Source organism: Rhizopus delemar, genomic scaffold (genome assembly GCF_000149305.1).
Source record: "Rhizopus delemar RA 99-880 supercont3.10 genomic scaffold, whole genome shotgun sequence".
NCBI lineage: Eukaryota > Fungi > Mucoromycota > Mucoromycetes > Mucorales > Rhizopodaceae > Rhizopus > Rhizopus delemar.
Window position 1 is genome coordinate 1,805,293 of NW_027137836.1, and position 18,473 is coordinate 1,823,765.

The 18,473-nt window shown below is 34.7% G+C and overlaps 10 protein-coding genes across 10 annotated transcripts; 6 read left to right on the plus strand and 4 right to left on the minus strand.

The window, feature by feature from the left end:
- Positions 1 to 481: 481 nt before the first annotated feature.
- On the minus strand, positions 482 to 1,045 carry RO3G_12652 (uncharacterized protein; the record flags this gene model as incomplete). Its single annotated transcript, XM_067667236.1, has 2 exons — positions 482 to 939; positions 991 to 1,045. The coding sequence occupies 2 exons, from the start codon at positions 1,043 to 1,045 to the stop codon at positions 482 to 484; spliced, it is 513 nt and encodes a 170-aa protein (XP_067523337.1).
- Positions 1,046 to 2,192: 1,147 nt separating this feature from the next.
- On the minus strand, positions 2,193 to 3,256 carry RO3G_12653 (uncharacterized protein; the record flags this gene model as incomplete). Its single annotated transcript, XM_067667237.1, has 4 exons — positions 2,193 to 2,287; positions 2,453 to 2,619; positions 2,778 to 2,869; positions 2,930 to 3,256. The coding sequence occupies 4 exons, from the start codon at positions 3,254 to 3,256 to the stop codon at positions 2,193 to 2,195; spliced, it is 681 nt and encodes a 226-aa protein (XP_067523338.1).
- Positions 3,257 to 3,954: 698 nt separating this feature from the next.
- RO3G_12654 (uncharacterized protein) lies at positions 3,955 to 4,434 on the plus strand (the record flags this gene model as incomplete). Its single annotated transcript, XM_067667238.1, has 1 exon — positions 3,955 to 4,434. One exon carries the CDS (start codon positions 3,955 to 3,957, stop codon positions 4,432 to 4,434), a length of 480 nt encoding a protein of 159 aa, XP_067523339.1.
- Positions 4,435 to 5,707: 1,273 nt separating this feature from the next.
- On the plus strand, positions 5,708 to 6,001 carry RO3G_12655 (uncharacterized protein; the record flags this gene model as incomplete). Its single annotated transcript, XM_067667239.1, has 2 exons — positions 5,708 to 5,801; positions 5,832 to 6,001. The coding sequence occupies 2 exons, from the start codon at positions 5,708 to 5,710 to the stop codon at positions 5,999 to 6,001; spliced, it is 264 nt and encodes an 87-aa protein (XP_067523340.1).
- An 802-nt stretch (positions 6,002 to 6,803) lies between these two features.
- On the minus strand, positions 6,804 to 7,309 carry RO3G_12656 (uncharacterized protein; the record flags this gene model as incomplete). Its single annotated transcript, XM_067667240.1, has 4 exons — positions 6,804 to 6,809; positions 6,857 to 6,947; positions 7,152 to 7,169; positions 7,236 to 7,309. The coding sequence occupies 4 exons, from the start codon at positions 7,307 to 7,309 to the stop codon at positions 6,804 to 6,806; spliced, it is 189 nt and encodes a 62-aa protein (XP_067523341.1).
- Positions 7,310 to 9,217: 1,908 nt separating this feature from the next.
- RO3G_12657 (uncharacterized protein) lies at positions 9,218 to 10,438 on the plus strand (the record flags this gene model as incomplete). The annotated part of the gene is made up of 1 exon (XM_067667241.1): positions 9,218 to 10,438. One exon carries the CDS (start codon positions 9,218 to 9,220, stop codon positions 10,436 to 10,438), a length of 1,221 nt encoding a protein of 406 aa, XP_067523342.1.
- Positions 10,439 to 10,966: 528 nt separating this feature from the next.
- Positions 10,967 to 11,353, plus strand: RO3G_12658 (uncharacterized protein; the record flags this gene model as incomplete). Its single annotated transcript, XM_067667242.1, has 1 exon — positions 10,967 to 11,353. One exon carries the CDS (start codon positions 10,967 to 10,969, stop codon positions 11,351 to 11,353), a length of 387 nt encoding a protein of 128 aa, XP_067523343.1.
- A 24-nt stretch (positions 11,354 to 11,377) lies between these two features.
- RO3G_12659 (uncharacterized protein) lies at positions 11,378 to 11,968 on the plus strand (the record flags this gene model as incomplete). The annotated part of the gene is made up of 1 exon (XM_067667243.1): positions 11,378 to 11,968. The coding sequence occupies one exon, from the start codon at positions 11,378 to 11,380 to the stop codon at positions 11,966 to 11,968; it is 591 nt and encodes a 196-aa protein (XP_067523344.1).
- A 2,609-nt stretch (positions 11,969 to 14,577) lies between these two features.
- On the minus strand, positions 14,578 to 14,673 carry RO3G_12660 (uncharacterized protein; the record flags this gene model as incomplete). Its single annotated transcript, XM_067667244.1, has 1 exon — positions 14,578 to 14,673. A coding segment is annotated over one exon (96 nt), but the record flags the coding sequence as incomplete, so codon positions are not given.
- Positions 14,674 to 15,807: 1,134 nt separating this feature from the next.
- Positions 15,808 to 16,230, plus strand: RO3G_12661 (uncharacterized protein; the record flags this gene model as incomplete). Its single annotated transcript, XM_067667245.1, has 4 exons — positions 15,808 to 15,852; positions 15,888 to 15,986; positions 16,145 to 16,171; positions 16,222 to 16,230. The coding sequence occupies 4 exons, from the start codon at positions 15,808 to 15,810 to the stop codon at positions 16,228 to 16,230; spliced, it is 180 nt and encodes a 59-aa protein (XP_067523346.1).
- Positions 16,231 to 18,473: the final 2,243 nt, after the last annotated feature.

An 18,473-nucleotide genomic window follows, 5' to 3' on the forward strand; every position in this document is an offset into this window, starting at 1 on the left:
AGAAGCTTTCGAAGTTGACGATGAGGCACATAATAGTAATCTTTTGCCGGATAATTGGAGCAGAGGTCAAAATGTTCCCATTATGGCAACCAGAACTTTTTTTTTAACTTTTGGAACTGAAGAAGCGTGCATGCAGTGTCGTATTTACCCCATTAAATACTTATTATTCGTATGAGATTACTCAAATCTTATATAAAAAATAACAAGTACTGAATACATAATATTATATATTACATATTCTCTAAGACTCATTTACAATATTAACCATATACAATATTTATATTATTCAAGTTCAATACTAAAATTGACCTTGAGCACACTTCGGTCCCTGAATAATTTTATTTCCTATATAAAGGCGTAGTTTGATTAAATGGGTTCTCTCTCTCGTCTTGAAATCTAATAAAGAGGTTACATAGAGACTCATTCACTAGTTTTCAAGTACTATCTCCTTTTAATTCTCAAATTTTTATCTGCAAATATCTCATAATGGCACTCCACCGTGTTTTACAGTCATCTTCACATGATACGATTTCAGGCTTTCTCCGGATCGAATCCAAGTCCAGGTCCGTCCATCCGAGTTGAATATGTTGACCTTTGTCTCATCCGACAAAACAACACGTTTCCAATCATCTATTGTCCAATCCTTGTGAGCCATACACCAAGAAAGCCTCTTCCGGATGTTTTTAGCACTAAGCAAAGGCTTCTTTGGCTTCTCAATCGCACCAAGGCCGGCCTTGCGAAGGGTTCTGCACACGGTTTCAGCACTTACTTTTCTTCCGGTGTCTTTTTCTAGCTCCTTAGCCACCTTTGTTGCACTAGACATGCGGTTTTTGGTCACCTGGCGCACACAATAACGCTCATCAGCAGCAGATAGAATTTTGCGTCGGCCACATTTTGGCTTATGAAGTCCAAAGCAATGGGATTTTCGGAGTCTCCCAACTGTACTCTTACTTAAAACAGTAACACCTTCCACTTCCAGAACCGACTTACCTTGTTTAAGTAACGAAACTGCTTGAATAACTGTATCTTGAGAGACTTGTTTCATGTTGAGATATAATGGGCGAGTAATAAATCAGTAGGAGGTTAAAAATTCAGCAATGAGTAAAGATCAACTTAGAGTCATACGATGTGCATTTGTAAACAGTTTGCTACATCTGTACAACTTGTAGGTCAATATTTCATCGCTTTTCGTTTTTTTTCAAAAGTGCCACAAAATTGTCCCAATGCACCGCTTGTTTTTTAATTCTTCTGTCTCCGTCAGCGCTGTTTTAATCTGTCTTTGCATAACATTATATAGCTCTACATGACTTTGGCTATCGAATGATATAAAACAAAATGTACATTAGCTTAATAACTATGGTTCTACAAGCTCTAGAAGAGAAAATCACGAAACATTGGGACAATTTTGTGGGTCACTGTAGCTCTGTCAGTTTAACAGTACACATTACGAAACTTGGAGCAAAAAGAGTTACTACTGTTACTATGTATTGACAAAAGTTTCAAGGTCAGATGCGGAGTATTGATCTAAAGAGCACTCAGCAAAAAGAGGAGGTCGGTTGGTGCAGTTTTTTGACTTTTTTAATATTTAGTCGATCTACCCTTCTCTGCTAAGACTGCTTGCATTCTGTCGGGCATACTGTCTATATATTTGATGCATTATTTCTTAGTAAACAAATTCCATTCAATTTCGACTCTTTGCCACATTTCATGGATGCTGGTCGCCCTATTATCATACATGCTCAGCTTTAACTTCAAATGATGCGATATATGTTCAATAGATTAAGGTCTCGACTTTGTGATGGCTAATTGTCGATGTAAATCATGCCACTATCCTTCATCAATTGTGTTGTGAACTTTGATCGATGTTTAGGATCATTGTCATGCTGAAATACCGACGTTTCCCAGTTCAGATCATAGTACTCCATGGTGTCTTTTAGACTTGTATCAAGGATTTCTTGGTATACCTCTGAATTCATGGTACCATCATAGATCTGATATGCGTATCCAGGTCCTTCGCTGGTTATACAGCCCCATAACATGAGACCACCGCCTCCATGCTTCACAGTAACATCGATATGCTGAGGATGTAAACGATCACATTTTCTTTTCCAATAATACTTGCAGCCATCAGAGCACCAAATGTTGATTTTCGTCTCATCAGAAAAGATGACACGTCGCCAGTCGTGAATAGTCTAATACTGATGCCTTTTAGCCCAACCTAATCGAGCTTTCTTGTGCTTTTCAGTCAATAATGGCTTCTTCTTTTTGGTCTCAGCATAAATTTCAACTGAATGTAAGACATTAATTGCCGATTGATACGACATAGGGCGCCGCAGCTCCTCCAACTTCATTTGCACGTCCTTGGCAGCCCTCAAACAACTTGTGAGCACTTATCTCTTGATGTATCGGCGTGTTGACTCTGCCACAATGCTCGGTCTACCTCCTCTTTTACGTATTCCATCGTGCATCCACTTATTTGCATACCTATTGACGGTATTTCTATGCACTCCAACTCGTTTCCCAATGACTGCAGGATCATCACTGTTCTCTAATAATACTTTGATACTGTTTTGAATATCGGTTGGAAGCTTTTTGTGCATTTCTAATGATGGATAAATACTGACGATGTACAATGAGTTTGGGTAAAGCAGGAAAGAAAAAAAAAAGAAAACAATTGCGAAAATCATTATTTTAAGGTCCCCAGTTTGACTAGATATAGGAAAGATTAGATTAAATCTGCCGGAATAGTCTTAGTCCGGACATATGATATCAAATACCTTTTCATTTTAAAAGTCAAAAAACTGCACCAACCGACCTCCTCTTTTTTCTGAGTGCTCTTTAGATCAATACTCCGCATCTGACCTTGAAACTTTTGTCAATACATAGTAACAGTAGTAACTCTTTTTGCTCCAAGTTTCGTAATGTGTACTGTTAAACTGACAGAGCTATACTTGTATTTCAGAAAAACTGAGTTGCGTTGGTGCAGTTTTTTGACCCACTGTAAGGTATTATTGTATGCTAAATGTCCACCTAGAGGGTGTTGATGATACGCATTCATCATTTCTTGGGCTTCTTGCTTGTTGAGAATCTTTCGTATAGTTCCATTCTCTGTATTGTATCTGTATAGTGTATCTTTGTACAAAGTGAAATTAGGGGATTCCCTAATGAGGAATTTTTGTAAACTTCTTGTTTCATCTTCTGGAATTTGCATAGTTTGCAAATATGTTGCCATCTGGTCGATTTTTCGTTGTTCCATTTTTGATGTGTTACTATTTTTGTGTTACTGTTTTGAATTTTTGCAATCTTATTGCTTCAGGTTTTTTTTTTGTTGAAGTGGGAAATATTTTTTTCCTCTGCTTGGTTTGATTTTGTACTGTTTTTTAATGGGGTTTTTTTTTGGATTATTTGTTTCAGCTACCCCTCCCTGCCTCCATGTAGTTTGATAAAAATATAAAGTTGATAATATATATATACAGTGGGTGGAAAAATGGTTCCAATGTTTTCGATTTGCAACTTTAAAGCTTTATATCTTTGGAACTACAAACGGTAACGGCTCATAAAAACATGCATTTTGTAGCGCATTTACAGCTAAAATTACTGAAAAAAAATTTTGCTTGTATTGTTACACAATCGGGAAAAAATTAAGACTAAATACAAAAACCAACATTGGAACCATTTTTCCACTACAACTGTAGATAAGTTTATTTGTTCTTTGGTGGAGCTTCTATAGGAGTTTTTTGTCTAATTATGAATCATACTATTCCGACTATCGCCGAAAAAGCCTATGCGTCTTGTAAAATTAATTTATCCCCGGTCAAATATTTTTTTTTCCTTTTCTTCCTCCATATATCGAAGCTCTAGGGTATCACTACACGTATGGTTCGCGCTCTCTCTAAAAACAAGCAAGAAAGCATCAAATCGTTGGTTTTGTAGAACAAGCCATACTCAGTGATAATGGAACGTATTCCAAACCTAAAAAAATCTACCTTAAGCAGATATGCCAACAAGTTTTCTCCTGGTAGAGTAACAGCAAACCCTGGTAGAAAGGCTGTTTTAAGTGTTACCACCAAGTCTTATATACGTAAGCAGATTATTAATGGTACCCTCAAGACTGCGAAGGCTGTTCATAAGTATCTAGTATGCACCGGCTACACTATCAGTTACTCGGGCACCATTAAGGTTATGAAAAGCATGAACTTCCATGCTAAAATAAAGGTAAAAAAGCCTTTATTGACTAAGATTCAGAAAGCAAGACGACTAGCATGGACGGAAGAGCATAAAAACTGGACAAGCGACGACTGGAGACGTATGGTATTCAGTGATGAAACAAAAGTCAATGTTTATGGCTCAGATGGTTGCAAGTACTTTTGGAGTCGACCTGATGATAAACTTCAACCCCATCATCTCTGTTGTAAACATAGTTATTTTCTATAAGATATCAGTTGTATTAAAATAATAACGATACACAAAGATTAAACTATGATTGAACAATTCCACACTTTTCCAAATTTAAAACAATAAGATCAGTATTTGTCATCCTAGCGAGTCTAATCAATTGTCAACCCCAAAAGTAATTAGATCAAAGTTAATTGACTGGTTATTATTTCTATTGTTCAACTTCAGATGCATATATTAGAACATCGACAAGCTTTAGCTTAATCATTGGTTCTTCAGCACGACATCGTTGCCGAGTCTATATCTTTTATATCTACGCTCACAAAGAATATAAATAGATGCCAACTTTTTATCCATTAAACGGGGCTCTTTTGCAATATAAAGAAATCTGCAATAAAGAAGGATTTTAATTTTATATTGCTGCTATTGTTTTTTTTGTTTAATTTTTTATTTAATCTTACGATTAAAACACAAGACATGGTGCATATCAGCAATAGTCAAAAGTATCAAAAACTGTTAACAGAGTAGAGTAATGACAAAAACGCTTTAAAATTCATGCAAGTTTATTTCGTTGAACTAACGTCGTAGGACCAATAACATTGAAGAATAGCAAAGGCAAATAAAAAAAAGAGAAAGAAAGATAGTTGACATTACCATTGCGAAGATTTAGTCATGACGAAACAATCCCATATGGTACCCACAATTAAGAATTTAAGGAATGAACATTTCTTTTTTTATTAAAAAGAAAAAAAGCATAGCAAAATAAAAGAAAAATGAGCTTTACTTAACTTTAGCCTAGAGAACAATTGTCTCTAATACCTACAGTTTTATATTGACCTCTTCTTTTTCCATAAGTATTTGCATTTTAGTATTATATTTTCTAAACTAAAGGTTACTTGCTATCTACAAATGTATATTACAAGATATGAACCAATGTTTGTTTACGCCCTATATTAATTCCCACTTTTTTTTTTTTTTTTTTTTTGTTTGTTTGTTTGTTTGTTTTTACCTACAATACTCCAGAAATGATAATGCACATGCATTAGATATACGAATCATCTCTAATAATCAGCATGGCTTCATACAGAGCCATTGACTAATTAGGTAGTATTAATCAGCTAAGCCAGATAGACAACCTCAGGAACCATGATCTTCATCTGATTTCTATACTAAATACACAATATTCTGAAAAACTTTAATTTAAATGGTAGTGCACTGAGAAGTATAAATACCTTTGAGTTATTATTATATGTCTTTCTTTTTCTTTTTCTTTTTCTTTTTTTTTTACCTTTGTTAAAAAATATACTTTTTAATGTCTCAAACCGCTTCTTGTGCTTGTAATCTTTGTAAATCCTTTATTGGTGCTATCTTTGCCAAATTGCAGTTACATCAGATATGTGGTGGATGTATATCGCCCTTTATTTAACAATACAAAGCAGGTGAACTGTCACTGAAAATTTCTATTTCAGAGACTACTTTGTCTGATGATGTTGTTGATAACGATGCTAATATATATGTTGACTTGGACGTTGGCATGGAAAGTATGTCTAGCGTTATCATTGAACCTGTTGCTTCATCATTTCATGGCAATAAAAAATCCAAGTAGTGATTCCTGATCATCATTGAGTTTTCTTAAAAATAAGTCTACATATAATTCCAACATTGTGTTATCTCGTAAGAATAAAAAAGACTATAAAATTCAACGAGACTGAAAAAAGTTATATCTTTATTTAATATTATAATGTCTGGTATTTATACTATTTTCATGGAGGTTTAATTAAATCCTTTTCAAGATACTTTAATTAATTATAACTGTAGATCTAGTGTCAATAAGTTTTAATGTGAGGATCTGTTCCTGGTTATGCAAGTGGACTGTTTTATAATTATTTCTTAAGTAGATCTGATCTTTCATTTATGTTGCATTGCATCAGGAGTTATATTAAAAGCTTGCATTGAGTTAAAGGAGTGGAATTAGTTATGACCGAATAATAGAGAAAAGACTGTAATAAATCTTTGTAAAGCATTCATTACTCTGATTTCTTATAAATTGAATATGAATCATGTTTAAAGTATGTTGGGATACGACAAACATACGTATAGTAATCAAGCCCGCTTTCAGAAAGTTGTAAATGCGATGAAAAATCACAAGCTCGACGTATTTAATGTGTAAATGGCTGAAAAGGATATTGAATGCAAGCGTTTTGCTGTGTTAGATGTGGCAAACAACTTGAATGTGTTGAGTTACTCTTATATTCAGCAACAAAGAATAAATTCAAAGTTGTATGGCCATATATGCGTTATGATGACAAAGTTGGTGATAAACATGATGGTATGCATTCCGATCTTTAATGCCTTTTTCTTCATTTCATTGATGCAATCTTCTTCTTTTATTTTTTATGCTTATATGCCTACGTCTATGATTTAATAATTTCTTTTTTCACGTTCCTTTTTTTCTAATTACCATCAAATCTTCATCCAAGATATAATCTAATCTTCTCTTATGTATAGCTATACTCATATCAACCACTCTTTGCTTATAACCCAAATAAATTCTATTCATATGTTACTATACTTAAAACTTTTTAAAAGAAACTATTTTTATACCTTTTGTAACTGTAATAAAAAAGAATCGTTTTCAGAGTTGTTAAACAGAGGTTCAGGTTTTGTTTCTGTTAACAAGTTGCACTACAAAATGATATGCTGTTTGACATCTTCCATTATCTCTACAGTTTTACGTTGCTGTTTAAGGAACTTACAACCTTATATCCAATATGCTAATCAAAGTAAGATTTTTTCATTATGAGCACTGAACTTGTATGATTTTTTTTTGTTCTTTCTACCGTATACACTTTTCTCCACTAGATGCTTCATAAAGCACAGGATTTAATAAAGACTTTTCATTTGAGTATTTCATATTCTATAGACATATGTTAGGCACAATATATATCAGCAAACGATTACAATTTACCTTTAAAAAAAAAAAGCTAAATCTTGTTAAGTAGTTGTAAAAGCATGTTATCCAAGTTTCTTCTATAAATCACTAGAATCAAAAGTAAACATATTTTTCTTTATCACAACGATTTACTTTTACACTTTCACGGAGCCATGTGTTAATCGACTAACGTATAATTATAATTCAGGATAAAAAAGCAATTTTGGTGGAAAGGGGCAAATAACAAGATTAAGATACAAGATAAATAATAACAATTTAATTGTTAGCAAGTGTTTAGAATAGTGAAAAATAACTATGAGCCGTAAGAATTTCGAAGCAGGATTACATGAAGAAGGAAAAGAAGTACAATCGGAAGTTTTTTGTACTTTTTGAAACACTTGTAAGTTATAACGACGACATTTCAGAGCATTTGCAAACGCGTTTTTTTTATTATTTTTTTTTGTATTGTTTTTGCAAATTGGATTATTTAATTCATGTAAATGATTAAAACAATCATTGGTTCTATTATTCTTTAGCAACAAAACAAATAAGCTCCTTTGGCTTCAATAAACTGAATATAACAGTAAAAATTATAATAACAAAGGACAACCTACTCAAAACAATATTTTTACCGAATGAGGGAGTAATTTATAAATGAATTACTTTATTGTATATGATTTGAACTTGATAATAGTCTATAAAGCTCTTTTTTATATCTATTACGTATTTATATTCTTCAGTTTACTTCCCCATAGTTAATACAAAACAGTAAAGATCCACAACTATGACAAATCACTCTCAGTTCAACTAATATAAAAATGTTGTAATGTAACTTGACTAGTCAAAGTATATTGAAGCAGTACTATAATTGGAAACAAAGAAAAGTTATGGCAATCAAAACATGTCTTGTTTAAATTTGCTGAAATAAATAAAACTAATGGTACAGGCACACTACTAACTCTTCGCCATAATGCTTACATGTCTTCTTTTTCACAATTTAAGCTTCCTTTAAAAACATGTCAGCTGGAGCACAAAATGTAAAAGTGATTTAGGATACGACAGTTGACAGTAGCATAAAAAACATGATCTTCGTTTTTTTCTTTTACATTTTTGGCCGTGATTGAGTTATATGTTGTCTCTTTTTTTGTTGTTGTAAATTATCTATTCTAAAAACAACCGCAAAATATAGCTCAAGAAAGAAACAAAAAAGAAACTTGCAGAGCGTCTTTTTAAAAAAATAAAAAATTGCATATAATCTACTTTCTTTGCGATTGCTTAAAGAAACTAATGAATAGGGATCTCTTTACGACCATTACAGTCATCATGCACAAAAATGCAAGCTGTTTAATATCGCTTCGTTTCGTCTTTTAATAGCATAATTCAGGTTGTGTATAGTTTAAAACGTGATTTCGCCAAGTAGATCCACCCTATTTCAGTATTTACATGCCAAAAAAAAAAAAGTGTAGCAATAAAAAAGACTGAAGCGTTTTAAAAAAAATGCGGAGAACAACTTAAAAAAAATGGCAAAAAATATGCTGGAACTAGCATAAAAGACGCTTGAGCAAGCGTACGGGTGCTTCAACTCGTGTTCTTCTGCGCCGTAGTGTTAAACTACTACAAACAAGTCTGATCTACTTAACAAGATCTGGTGGTCACTCATAACAAGCGAATCCATTATCAATACTTTAATTCAAGTCTTATTTTCTTATTCTTTTTATCAACTTTATTCTATTTCAAAACCATAAACTCTTACAAGCCATTAAAGGAAGAAAAATTACACTTGGTGGTCACTACGAGGGAAATAAATCAACAAATCAAGAAATCTATCGAACTAATCAAAAGAACGTAATCAAAATCGAATCAACAATATCAAAACACTTACTATCAACAATGGCAACGACAGAACCTATCGCGTTGGTGCAGAACAGCAACCAAATTCAAGGATACCGTCCTAAGTTAATCGAATTCTACGGCTATGAAGGCGAGGACTTTCGTCATTTTCAAGAGCTACTAGATTCCTACCTTGTACTCAGCAACACACATAGTGATAACTGCAAACTCGCAATTCTCAAATCTCAATTACGTAGAGCTGCTAAAGTCTACTTTGAAAAAACTATAATCAAGGATCGTCCACAAGTGACTTACGATGAAGCTATGGAACTTTTAAAAAGTCATTATATTACTCCTGAGTTAATTCAGAATTACGAATTGGAATTCAATGATATGATCCAAGGAGAGCAGGAACATCCTCAAATATTCCTTTCAAGATTACGTGAAGCCGCTGACTTGGCCAACATCACTAGCGAAGCCGTAATCGAAAGCCGCTTTCGCGCAGGCTTATTAAGGGATACCAAACAATTTTGTATACAAAGCAGTGCTAGAACATTTCAAGATTGGTTAAACCACGCAGAAGGTTGGTGGAACGCAAATCGTGCACGCAAGATCGCAATGGTTGACAGCCCATTCATACCAAGGAATGTAAACAACGTACTCATATATCATGATGATGGTGTCTATCATCAGCGATACCCATCAAATGATCATAACATTGAACTGATTGATGCAAACGAAGGGCCTGCTCAAGTAATCCCAATCACTAACTTACATCCTTACGGAATGGTCAACACTGTAATACCTAACCCTCAGATTGTAAGTGGGCCTAACCAGCTATCAACATTGAAAATTACTCGTAATAATTATCATGCCCAAAATTATCCTCATCAAGTTCAAAGGAACAATGGAACATATCCTAGCCAACATAATCATCAACAGGATTTGGTTAACCTTATTCAACAGACCATTCGAAATGAATTGGGTAACCAACAACAGTATCAAAATCCGGTTAGAAATTACAATCGTCGTAATCGCTACAATGATAATTATCAGAACCAACACCAAAATGGCAATAACGGTTATAACAATAGCGACTACAACAATAATATGTATAATAACAATGGTTACCAACGTAACGATAATAATTACGGAAGACAAGACTATAGCAATCAAGGACGAAACAGAAATAACTTCAATAATCAAACTTATCGCACGCAACAAAACAGGCCACCCACGCAACAGCCTCAAACACAACAATCTAACCAGCCAAAAAACTAGTTGGTTCGGTTGCTTTCAAAAATGAAAGTAATGGTCAATCGAACAACCAAGAATATAACAAATCCATTAATACTCAGTCCCATAACCTCAATGCACTTCTCACACAAAACGAAATTTATTTACCAGCCTTTACTCACGATTTACAGTGGCTCACAAAATTGTACAAGTATTTTGCATTTTTTGCTTCCATAGGATTTATCGACAATATAACGATAAATAAGCTACAGCATGTTATACATCATTCGAAAGTATAGCTTCTTAGCTTTCTGTTAATATTATTTAGTCGGCGATAAAATCAGCTTTAATGGAGTTATGACCGCTTACAAATGCCGACTACACTTGTACAATTTTGGGACCGTTTCAAATATTTCAATATCAGCTTATAATCTTGCTCGTCACAGCGCGTAAGCCACCAGAAAAGGTTTTTTTTATTCTTCAATGCTCAAAGTATGCTTTTCTTTCCTTTTCTGCCATTTTTCTTACATCTACAGGAGCTAACTGCTATATAAAAGTGTACCAACGTCCAATATGCAACCTATCAGTGAAGATCTTCGTAATCGTATCATCAGCTGCTTAAAAAATGGATACTCTATATCAAAAACAGTAAAAACAACTGGCGCAAGTCGTGGAACTGTTCATAACGTTCGAAAAACAATAAAAAACGACGTAAACAGTATTAAAGCAGGTCGCTCCAAGTTGCTCAGCAGCAGCGATGATCAGTATTTAGTCCGATTAGTAACTGTTAAAGGTCAAAAGAATGCAGTAGAAGCCAGGAACACACTCGAAAATGACTTTCAAAAGATTGTATCAGCCCAAACAGTGCGAAGATCGCTGCGTAGGTCTGGTTCAACCTCTTTTGTTAAGCCTCAAAAACCATTGCTCAGTGAAGTAAACAGACGAAAGCGATTGGGCTAGGCTCTTAATCACGTTGACTGGACCATGGAAGACTGGAAACGCGTGATTTGGTCTGATGAGACTAAAGTAAATCGCTTTGGATCGGAAGGTAAGCTTTATGCATGGAAGCAACCAAATGAGAAGCTTAAAAGAAGGCATGTAAAGCAAACCGTAAAACATGGTGGAGGATCACTTATGGTTTGGAGCTGTATTAGCTGGTACGGGGTTGGGTATATTGTCGACGTAGGCAAGAATATGGACAAGAGCGTCTATTTATCTGTATTGCAAGATGATTTGGTGAAGTCTATGACTGGCTATTGTGAAGAAAACGACCTTATAATGGCTGATTTTGAATTTATGCAAGATAACGATCCCAAACATAAGTCCAAAATCGTATCTGAATGGTTGTCTAAACAGGATTTTACAGCAATGGAGTGTCCTCCACAGTCTCCAGACTTAAATCCAATTGAAAACATGTGGAATACCTTAAAAAACGCTTGTTTAAACAGTATGATTGTCCTCCTGCCTCTATGGATGAACTATGGACTCGTACGTTCGAGACTTGGTACGAAATTACCGAGAAAGAATGTCAAAATTATATTGAAACTATGCCTCAACGATGTATTGACATTATAGAGAACAAGGGTCTTTGGATCAACTTTTAGTGCACACATTTAAATAAAAACTTTATTCTAAAATATCGGTTCCAAAATTGTACAAGTGTAGTCGACATTTGTAAGCGGTTATAACTCAATCAAATTTGATTTTATCGCCGACTAAATAATATTAACAGAAAGCTAAGAAGCTATACTTTCGAATGATGTATAGCATGCTGTTGTTTATTTATCGTTTTAGTGACGATAAATCCTACTGAAGCAAAAAATGCAAAACACTTGTACAATTTTGTGAGCCACTGTACGTCAAAGTGGTTATTCATCTTTCATTCATCAATAAATCACAGGAATTACACGTTATGAAATGAAAGTTACATCATCTTGTAGCCTTAGTCTCAGCCTGTAAGACGTATATAAGTTCACTATGACTTCGTACATTTTAAAAATATTTCCCACTACATAACTTTTCCCACTCTCAATTGCTAAAAATACCTAGCAGAATTAGCTCTAGTAAGCTTGACAGCGTCAAACTTTGCCTACATAACATCGAAACCACAACAACTATTGCTGCAAAAAATGGGGTCTCCGATAGTACTGTACGTCGCTTAAGTCTACCTTAAAACAAGATTATATCTGACCTAAGGGCGGAAAGCAAAAATATATTCAGAATCTCCGCACCAATGCCCTTCGTTTAAAGTTCAGATCTGGTACCTTAAAGTCTATTTCTGATGTAAGCTCTTTTTGAAGTCAATTGGATGTTCGGTGAGCAAATGGCAAGCAAAAAGGTTGAGGAACGAACTTGGCTTTAAAGCTACACTCAAGAAAAGCAAGCCATTTTTGAGTGAGCAACATCAAAAGAACCGCCTTAACTGGTGCAAGGAGCATCAAAGCTGAACTGTTGATGACTGGAGGAAGTTTATCTTTTCTGACGAAACAATACTAAGCATCTTTGGGCCAAACAGCAACCCTTACACTTGGAAAGAAGATGGGCAGTAAGCAGACCACACCAAATAAACCAGACATTAAAGTACGGAGGCGGATCCCTGATGATGTGGGGTTGCATGACAGTAAAAGGGGTTGGTTATGCTTGTCAAATCTTTGATGGTAATATGAACTCGCAAACCTATACCAATATATTGGGAACCACATACAAAGATACACTCGATTACTATGACTGAAAACATAAGGACGTCATTTTCCAACATGACAATGACCCCAAGCATACCCCTAACATACTAAGAGATGGATGAAGCGAAAAGGGGTACAATTACTGCAAGACTGGCCAGCACAAAGCCCTGACCTCAACCCTGTAGAGCATCTACAGTAGGTCACAAAACTGCTGCAAGAAATCCATTTTTCTTGGTTTTTGTAGCGCACATCCTGTTACAATGGCACAAACTGCCTCTGTTCCCACATAGTAAATCTTCTACATGTCTTGAAAAATCCGAAAGAGTTTATGCCCTATTGGATAAGTATTGAAGGAAGTATGAGATGCGCAATTTGAAAATTTGAAAAAATGAAAATTTCAACGGAATGAATTTATTTATTAATATTTGGTTGGTCCTCTTTTTCTATTAATAATCTCTTGAGTTCTTTCCGAAATATTATCTACATGTCTTTGACAAAGTTATTTATTGAAGTCAATTCATATTTCCTCAACTCGTTCCCAAAGCACATCCGTGTTCTTTGCTCTCTGTTCGTAATAGTTGAGTTTCAACTTCAATTGATGTCCTACGTGCTCGATTGAATTTAAGTCGGGGATCTAAGCTGGCCAATAGTTAACATACAGTAGGTCAAAAAACTGCTGCAAGGAATTGCAAAATTCAGGTTTTACAGCTGGTTGTCCATGGGTACTGCACCAAACTATCTCAAACTTTGACTGTTTGTACCTCAATAGAAAGTGCATTTATTCGTCGATTATCGGATATGGGCAATGGTTATTGGTGGAATTTGATACTGCTAAAGATAATATTTTAAACATCCGGTATTTTTTACTTGTTTATATATGTTTGAAATAATGAATTTTAATACGACCCAACCGGTTGCCATCACAATTTTTCTCTCTTTTGACGTGATTAGAATGCTATCTGTATTTAAGAGTGCTTACAATTTCTTTATTCTAAATCTTATATTCCTTTGTTTAAATTATTTCTCTTTTTTACCCTCTCACCAATTGCATGCATATATGACTGTCAGAAGAGAAAGTAAACGATCTCAAACAGACATTAACCGGATCCACATCAAAGTATGATATTGCTAAGGAGACTGAATTACATGAATCAACTGTTAGTAGATACTTTATAACGTTGTTTTGAAGTAGGACAGTGAGCACAGGTGATAGACCTACATTAGTCTCCAAAGTGACGAAGCGGCTAATCAAAAGAAAAGTCATTGAAGGGGTTCTAAAGACTTCCAAAGAGGTATACCGGGAGCCAGTTGGATTTGGCTACGATATCTCATACTAGTCAGAGATTAACGTACTGAAATTAATGGAGTTCCATTTTCTGATAGAAAAAAAGTAGCCATTTCAGACAAACGTGCATACGTAGCATCAGTTAGAATGGAAAAAGGAGCATCAGGACTGGGCAATGGTTGACTGACAACAAATCGTTTACTTTAATGAAACCAAGATCAACGTATAGGGCTTTGATGGTGATGATCACTATCGGAAAAGGCCAAGTGACCTTTTTCAACATCATGACCTGGATTTTGTAATCCACCATGAAGCTAGCAAATTGATGTCCTAGTGTAGTATAACCTCTGAAGGACCAGGATATGCTTGCTAGATTTACGATGGAAAGTTGTACTCGGGTGTTTACCAGCATATTTTGAACACTACGCTTCGTGATACGATGAAGTACTACAATATCGACTGGTCCAACATTTACTTTTAGCATGACAATGACCCAAAGCACAAGGAATAATTTACAATGGCCTAGTTATGTAGTAGCCAAGAGAGCTATATTAACGATTGACCAACTCGGAGCCACGACTTAAATTCAATCGAGCACGTATGGCATCAATTGAAGTTGAAACTCAACTATTACGAACAGAGAGCAAAGAACACGGATGTGCTTTGGGAACGAGTTGAGGAAATATGAATTGACTTCAATAAATAACTTTGTCAAAGACATGTAGATAATATTTCGGAAAGAACTCAAGAGATTATTAATAGAAAAAGAGGACCAACCAAATATTAATAAATAAATTCATTCCGTTGAAATTTTCATTTTTTCAAATTTTCAAATTGCGCATCTCATACTTCCTTCAATACTTATCCAATAGGGCATAAACTCTTTCGGATTTTTCAAGACATGTAGAAGGTTTACTATGTGGGAACAGAGGCAGTTTGTACCATTGTAACAGGATATGCGCTATAAAAACCAAGAAAAATGGATTCCTTGCAGCAGTTTTTTGACCTACTGTAGCTCTCTTGGTGACTACATAACTAGACTATTGTAGATTATGCCTTGTGCTTTGTGTTATTATCATGCTAAAACTAAATGATGGACCAGTCGAAATTGTAGTACTTCATAGTATCACGAAGCGTAGTGTTCAAAATATGCTGGTAAACACCCGAGTTCAAGTTTCCATCGTAAATTTAGCAAGCATATCCTGGTCCTTCAGAGATTATACAACCCCAGGGCATCATTTTGCTAGCTCCGTGATTGATTGCAAAATCCAGGTCATGATGTTGAAGAAGGTCACTTGGCCGTTTCCAATAGTGATCAGCATCATCAAAGCCCTATACGCTGAGCTTGGTCTCATTAAAGTACACTGCTTGCTGTCAGTCACTCATTGCCTAATCCTGATGCTCCTTGACCCGTTCTAACTGATGCTACGTATGCGTTTTTGTCTGAAATGGCTTCTTTTTTTCTATCAGAAAATGGAACTCCATTGATTTCAGTACGTTAATTTCTGACTGGTATGAGATATCATAGCCAAATCCAACCAGCTCCCGGTACACCTCTTTAGAAGCCTTTAGAACCCATTCCATGACTTTTCTTTTGATTAACCGCTTCGTCACTTTGGAGACTACTGTAGGTCTACCACCTGTGTTTACTGTCCTACTTGAAAACAGCCGTCTAGAGTATCTACTAACAGTTGATTAATGTAATCCAGGCTCCTTGGAAATATCATACATTGATGTGGATGCGGTTAATGCCTGTTTGTGATCGTTTATTTTCTCCTCTGACAGCCGTTTAGGCATGCGATTGACGATAGGGTAAAAAAGAGAAATAATTTAAATAAGGGAATATAAAATTTAAAATAAAGGAATTGTAAGCGCTTTTATATACTGGCATCATTCTAATCATGTCAAGAATGTGAAAAATTATGATAGCAACCGGTTGGGTCGTATTAAAATTCGTCATTTAAAACATATGTGAACAAGTAAAAAATGTCGGATGTTCATAATACTACCTTTAGCGATCTCAAATTCCACCAATAACCATTGCCCATATCCGATAATCGACGAATAAATGCACTTTCTATTGAGGTACAAACAGTCAAGGTTTGAGATAGTTTGGTGCAGTACCCATGGACAACCAGCTGTAAAACCTGAATTTTGCAATTCCTTGCAGCAGTTTTGTGACCTACTGTATAGAGGCACTTGAAGCATAAGCTACGCACTCATGACAACCGTGCTGTCAATGTTGATGATCTATGACAAAGGGTATGCAAAGAATGGGATTCTTTTACGCCAGATGATGTAGAACCATACTACAGAAGTATGCCAAAACGTATTAAGGCAGTAATCAAAGCTAGATTTGGGAATATCAAATATTAAATAAAAAAAACTTTATCCAAAAAAACATAAATTTCGAAAATAATAGATCATAAGATCATAAGTCAATCATACATTATTTTCTCCGCTCCAAATTTGGACCATAAATACTATATAAGTTATACTATATTTGTGCGAAGTTTCGAATTAAAAGCTTGGCTAGAGGATGAGTTATAGGGATTTGCGTGTTTCTTTAATTTTTGTGTCCGGGTTTTGCAACGCACTGTAGATAAATATTGTAAATTGGGTGTAATTGCTCCATCAAATAGTCCTTGGGCAGCCCCTGTGATATTAGTTAAAAAGAAGAATGGCGAATACAGAATGGTGATAGATTATAGAAAGTTAAATGCAATAACAAAGAAAGACGCTTAGCCCTTACCTCGTATTGATGATTTGCTGGATACATTAGGCAAGGCGAAAATATTCTCAGCTTTGGATATGCGAGCTGGATTTCATCAAGTGCCCCTGGAAGAAGATAGCAAAGAACTAACAGCTTTCACAACAAAGTTTGGCACGTATCATTATACACTACGGCGCAGAAGAACACGAGTTGAAGCACCCGTACGCTTGCTCAAGCGTCTTTTATGCTAGTTCCAGCATATTTTTTGCCATTTTTTTTAAGTTGTTCTCCGCATTTTTTTTAAAACGCTTCAGTCTTTTTTATTGCTACACTTTTTTTTTTTTGGCATGTAAATACTGAAATAGGGTGGATCTACTTGGCGAAATCACGTTTTAAACTATACACAACCTGAATTATGCTATTAAAAGACGAAACGAAGCGATATTAAACAGCTTGCATTTTTGTGCATGATGACTGTAATGGTCGTAAAGAGATCCCTATTCATTAGTTTCTTTAAGCAATCGCAAAGAAAGTAGATTATATGCAATTTTTTATTTTTTTAAAAAGACGCTCTGCAAGTTTCTTTTTTGTTTCTTTCTTGAGCTATATTTTGCGGTTGTTTTTAGAATAGATAATTTACAACAACAAAAAAAGAGACAACATATAACTCAATCACGGCCAAAAATGTAAAAGAAAAAAACGAAGATCATGTTTTTTATGCTACTGTCAACTGTCGTATCCTAAATCACTTTTACATTTTGTGCTCCAGCTGACATGTTTTTAAAGGAAGCTTAAATTGTGAAAAAGAAGACATGTAAGCATTATGGCGAAGAGTTAGTAGTGTGCCTGTACCATTAGTTTTATTTATTTCAGCAAATTTAAACAAGACATGTTTTGATTGCCATAACTTTTCTTTGTTTCCAATTATAGTACTGCTTCAATATACTTTGACTAGTCAAGTTACATTACAACATTTTTATATTAGTTGAACTGAGAGTGATTTGTCATAGTTGTGGATCTTTACTGTTTTGTATTAACTATGGGGAAGTAAACTGAAGAATATAAATACGTAATAGATATAAAAAAGAGCTTTATAGACTATTATCAAGTTCAAATCATATACAATAAAGTAATTCATTTATAAATTACTCCCTCATTCGGTAAAAATATTGTTTTGAGTAGGTTGTCCTTTGTTATTATAATTTTTACTGTTATATTCAGTTTATTGAAGCCAAAGGAGCTTATTTGTTTTGTTGCTAAAGAATAATAGAACCAATGATTGTTTTAATCATTTACATGAATTAAATAATCCAATTTGCAAAAACAATACAAAAAAAAATAATAAAAAAAACGCGTTTGCAAATGCTCTGAAATGTCGTCGTTATAACTTACAAGTGTTTC